Below are 5,018 nucleotides of genomic sequence, written 5' to 3'. Positions count from 1 at the left end.
ACAAAACACCCATATATTGAAAATTAATTACTTTGAATTTCTTACAATACACTTATAATTTATTAATTTTTTTTAGAAGTAAGAGAGCAGCATAGCAGTTGAAATTTGACACTTCACCCGCAAATTTGTCTTTAAATATGCTTTTAATTACAAAATAATAAAAATTTCTTTCATTATTTGTTATTTATGTTTTCTAAACTACTAATGAAGGGTTAAATATGTTTTTAGTTCATATACTTTGGGGCGATTTTGGTTTTAGTCCCTTTTTCAAATTATAGTATAATTTAGTCCTTCAACTTTAGAAAACTCTGGTTTTAGTCATTTTTACCAATTTTTTTTAACTTTATTTGCTGTTTCAAGCATGTTTCATTATAGTATTTGGATTGCTTACACCGTTTGACACATTTTTGCTTCAATGTTAACTGAGAAACGCGTTTGAAACAACAAATAAAGTTAAAAAAATTTGGTAAAAAGGATTAAAACCAGAGTTTTCTAAAGTTCAAGGACTAAATTGTACTATATTTTGAAAGAGGGACTAAAACCAAAATCGCCCCGAAGTATAGAGACTAAAAACATATTTAACCCTAAAATGAATTACGTTATTGAATTGGACGATAAAGAATCACGTTGACCAGGAACTTCAACCTTTTCTTTCTGAAGACGGTTTGCAGTTTAGGCCTTAAATTTATTTGTATTTACATATTATTCCAGCGTGCGAAGCACACCTCATATCACATGTCAAGCGCTGGTATAAAAGCAGCGTCGTACGCTACAACCATGGTGGGAAGCTTCAAAATTCAAAGCTGAGTGAGTAAAATTACGCTAACCATTCCATTTCCCTCTAAAATGGCGTCAAGTAAAATGAGGGTGGAAGAGCTGCGAACGGAGCTTCATAACCGTGGACTCTCCATCACCGGAACAAAACCCACTCTGGTACTCTCTAACAAAATTCACACTCATTCACTCTTTCTCTTCTCTCTCTCTCTGATGCTTCCATAATTCCAGCTGCGTAGACTTGAAGCTGCTCTTCGCAAAGAAACTCGAAATGCGACGAGTGAAGCTGATGCTAGTTCCCCTCCCAGAACTAGAAAGAGAACTAGGGATTCTCAAAATCGGGATTCTAATCACTCCCAAGAAATCGAGGTTGCAGAGGAGGCAAAAGAGGAAGCGGTGAAGATAGTGACCGCAACCAAAAAGGGCGTGGCAGTTCTCGATCAGTATCTTCCGGATTCTGTGAAAACGCACTATCATGTTCTACGACTGGTAAGTTTAGTAACAATTGTGAGGCTCAGTTATTCTAACATCCACTCAAATTTTAGAGTAAAAACATGTTTTTGACATCACTATTTCCTTGAACAATGTCTTGCTTCAGGATTAAAAACGTATTTTTTTAAAATGAGAATATATGTCTTTTTAATTTACGGAGCCAAATACGGTTCATTCAAATTTCAGATGTTAAAAAAGTAATTAAACCTGATTGCAATATTAACTTAGCAAAGTTGTTTCTTTTGTTGTTATTGTCGTCTATCATGTGCTATCATTTTACTGATTGGTGATGGTTTCTTAGTGTGTTTAGGGCTCATGTGTTTTGGTACGCTTTTGAACAATGCAGGGTGGTGATGTCTATGATGCCATGTTGAATCAGACAAATGTCAGGGACAACAATAACAAGTTCTATGTGATTCAAGTTCTTGGTTAATTTCAACTCCATCTGCCTATTGATGATTTATGATAGCTTTTTGTTGATGCGTTGATGTATTGCATTTGCTCTTTATAGCTGTCGAATTTTGATAAACTTCTTTATAAGCATTTGCAGGAAAACACAATTAGAAGTAAAATGAATTGAGTTTCTCCATGAACTAAAAGCTACTTAGGAACCTTATCTTTTCAAAAGTTAAATGAAAATGCTTTTATGAAAGTTAAGTACGTTATTTGATTTTAGCTTATGCAACAGTTCAGTTCATTTTATTTCTTATTCTCTTCCATTGCAAGTGCTTACAAAAAGTTTATCCTAACAAAGCCAAACAATAGTTTGTAGGAGCTTCTCTCTCCCCCACAATTGTGGGATTGCTTTCTATCTTTCATTTTGGAATATCAGATGATTACTTGAGAGAGATACGAAAATTTGATATCAGTTATCTCCAACTCAACTAGTTATGAAAATTTGTTGCTTGAGTTGTAGAAGACTTGCTTTGCATATTTCTTAACCAGCAGCCTTTTCTGTTTATTACACTGGTTTTTCTGACTGTGTATATCAAATTATTTTTTCAGAATCGGATAGTGGCGGTGAATTCCTTGTTTACAATAGATGGGGAAGGGTAGGTGTAAAGGGCCAAGACAAGATACATGGACCTTACAAATCATGTGAGAGTGCCATTCAGGAGTTTGAACAAAAGTTTTTAGCCAAGACCAATAATGCTTGGTCCAATAGGGATAGTTTTGTTAGCTATCCTAAAAGTTATGCATGGCTTGAGATGGACTATAGTGGCAAGGAAAATGAATCTACTGTGAGTATGCGACTCTATTCCTCTTGCTGTATTTTCTTTTGCTTCATATAACTTGATGTGCATTTTGCAATTTTGGTCCACTTGCTACTGGTAGTGAAGTTAGTTCACCGTGTCTTTTGTATAAAGGCATTTGTATAGACTAAACTTCCCTTTTTTCATTCTATGGTAAATTTCACTAAGTATTTTGTTTTACTTGGAGTGTTATTGGTGGATTGGGACCAAAAGGAGTAGAAACTAATTTGATCGGTCATTTTAAACACTTTGTTTGGATCTTGTTTTTAGGTTACTGAAAATCCTGGTCCTGCTTTAGGAAAGCAGCCTATGGAATCCAAACTTGAACCACGTGTTGCAAAATTTATATCTCTTATTTGCAACGTGAGCATGATGAATCAGCAAATGATGGAAATAGGTTAGTTAGTTATTGCTTCTTTCCTTTAGGTGGGATGAGTTGTGCCATATGATTAAAAAACATGCTTGATATATTCTGTTGATTAGTTTAAAGCAATGATATGGTTTCCTTTGATTTGTTAAACAATTGACAGCCAACACTCATTTCATGCATTTGAATTCCTCATTCTAGAATTGTGATATAGGCTCATTCAATATTCTTGACGTGCATTAACCGAGATCTTTTCATCAGGGTACAATGCAAACAAGTTGCCCCTTGGAAAACTTAGCAAATCAACAATTTTAAAGGTAGGCCTTTGGGCATGTAGTATTTGTTTATTTCATTTCATATTCCTATCAAAAGTCTATCACATACACTCATTTCTACTTTTGGCATTGTCATGTTGTTGGAATCAATATTTGTTAATATCGTTGAGCTTTTATTATTTACCCTTTTATATTTGGGTAATTCAAGGTATTCATTTGTACAACGAATCTCAATTTTCATATATTGTTATTAAGAAGCCTTTGGACTTCAATCCACTTCACTTTTGCTTTTTAGAAACTAATGAAAACTAAGAACGTACAAAATACAAGTTCATTTAAATCTTTACACCTTGATCATAATGCAAAGTTCTCTTGGGCTGGATATTGGTTGTTTTCATCTTTTTGCGAACTGCTACAGCATTTCAACTTTCATATCTTGTCTTCTTGAGAGATTAACTGTATATTTTGTGAACTATTAAGGGCTATGAAGTTCTGAAAAGACTTGCTAATGTGATTGATAAAGGTGACAGGAAAGTTATGGAGCAATTAAGTGGGTACGGAATTTGATGTTCGTTTTTATTTTCCTCGATGTCCTATGGTTTACTTTTCCTTTGGATGCTTGCATTTTTATTAATGAGATGTGTGCTGTTTACCTATATTATAATTAATTTTCTGTTACTTGAGGTTGGAATTTCTTGCTTTAAAGATATTGGAAAACTATATTTTATATTGCTTTATTTTCTTGCAGAGAATTCTACACTGTAATTCCACATGATTTTGGATTCAAAAAAATGTGTAAGCTGTCTCTCTCCTTCTCATTGGTCTTAAGAACACGTGCAAAGGTTTATTTCATAATGTTGCTAAATCATAAAAAGATCCTCTTGGTGGCTATGCACTCTCTTTTTTTTTAGAGGAATACTAACATGAAAATATGAATATGGCAGCTGTTTTTGTAATTGACACCCCTCAGAAGTTAAAACGCAAGTTAGAAATGGTAATCCTTTTTTCCCAGATGCATTTGTTAATCTACTTATTTTAGTTGTCCATAGATTATGATAATTATTTTCTTACATTTTGGATGGTGGATTCTCTTACAAGGATTGTTATATACATAAATTATGTACTTCCATTTATGACATTCCTCGGTACCTTCCTCTTGTCCTCTTAGGATCAACTTCTATCAACTCCTTACAATTTTTCCAGAAAAAGAATCTTATAACTTTGTTTAACCATTGACATTAATTGATTCCTTAATCAAAGGTTGAAGCTCTTAGTGAAATTGAGGTTGCCACAAAGCTTTTGAAAGATGATGCAGAAATGCAGGTATCTCTATTTAATTTTCTTCTCGAAGTTGTCCATATCTGGAATTTTTTAAGCTTTTTCAGTGTTTTTCCTTGGATGCTTGTGTTAGTTATTACCGTTACCATATCCGTGTCTCTTTAAGCTACAAGGATAAATTAAATATCTAACGAACTCCATGCCTATCACCTAGGCTGTAGCTGAAGTTTAGTTATGGAAGATAATATACTCATCTTTTTTCCTAGCAATATAAGAGTTATTATTATATCGTATTCAGAATCAAAATATAAATGTGTACTGCTGAGAATAATTTTTTTAGGCAATTCCAAGTATTCAAACAAAAGATTTCAAGTGCTATAATGGGTGCTGAAATTATGTGTTAGGTTCCTTTACTCAAGGAACGTAACAGATGAACAATCCACACACACACTCCCAACAGTAAGAAAGAAAGGTATGAATATAAACTGTATTTATCTGTAAAAATATGGATGAACAGTAAACAAAAGAGTATTTCCCAAGGAAGCCTCCCTTCCTCCACTGGAATCACGCTCCAGTCTC

The 5,018-nt window shown here is 33.7% G+C and overlaps 1 protein-coding gene across 1 annotated transcript in view; it reads left to right on the top strand.

Annotated features, from left to right (window-relative positions):
* Positions 1-754: 754 nt before the first annotated feature.
* Positions 755-5,018, top strand: part of LOC106771194 (poly [ADP-ribose] polymerase 2) — a 13,213-nt gene continuing 8,949 nt past the window's right edge. The window contains exons 1-10 of the mRNA XM_014657122.2: positions 755-933; positions 1,006-1,263; positions 1,613-1,694; positions 2,272-2,507; positions 2,790-2,916; positions 3,148-3,203; positions 3,642-3,715; positions 3,910-3,956; positions 4,106-4,155; positions 4,422-4,484. Coding sequence (XP_014512608.1) covers positions 847-933; positions 1,006-1,263; positions 1,613-1,694; positions 2,272-2,507; positions 2,790-2,916; positions 3,148-3,203; positions 3,642-3,715; positions 3,910-3,956; positions 4,106-4,155; positions 4,422-4,484 — 1,080 coding nt within the window. The 5' untranslated portion in view covers positions 755-846. The remainder of the gene's footprint in view (positions 934-1,005; positions 1,264-1,612; positions 1,695-2,271; positions 2,508-2,789; positions 2,917-3,147; positions 3,204-3,641; positions 3,716-3,909; positions 3,957-4,105; positions 4,156-4,421; positions 4,485-5,018) is intronic.

The sequence above is a fragment of the Vigna radiata genome, chromosome 8 (genome assembly GCF_000741045.1).
Source record: "Vigna radiata var. radiata cultivar VC1973A chromosome 8, Vradiata_ver6, whole genome shotgun sequence".
In the NCBI taxonomy this organism is placed as follows: domain Eukaryota; kingdom Viridiplantae; phylum Streptophyta; class Magnoliopsida; order Fabales; family Fabaceae; genus Vigna; species Vigna radiata.
The sequence above is the reverse complement of the archived record's forward strand: the minus strand, read 5'-3'. Positions and strand labels throughout refer to the sequence as shown.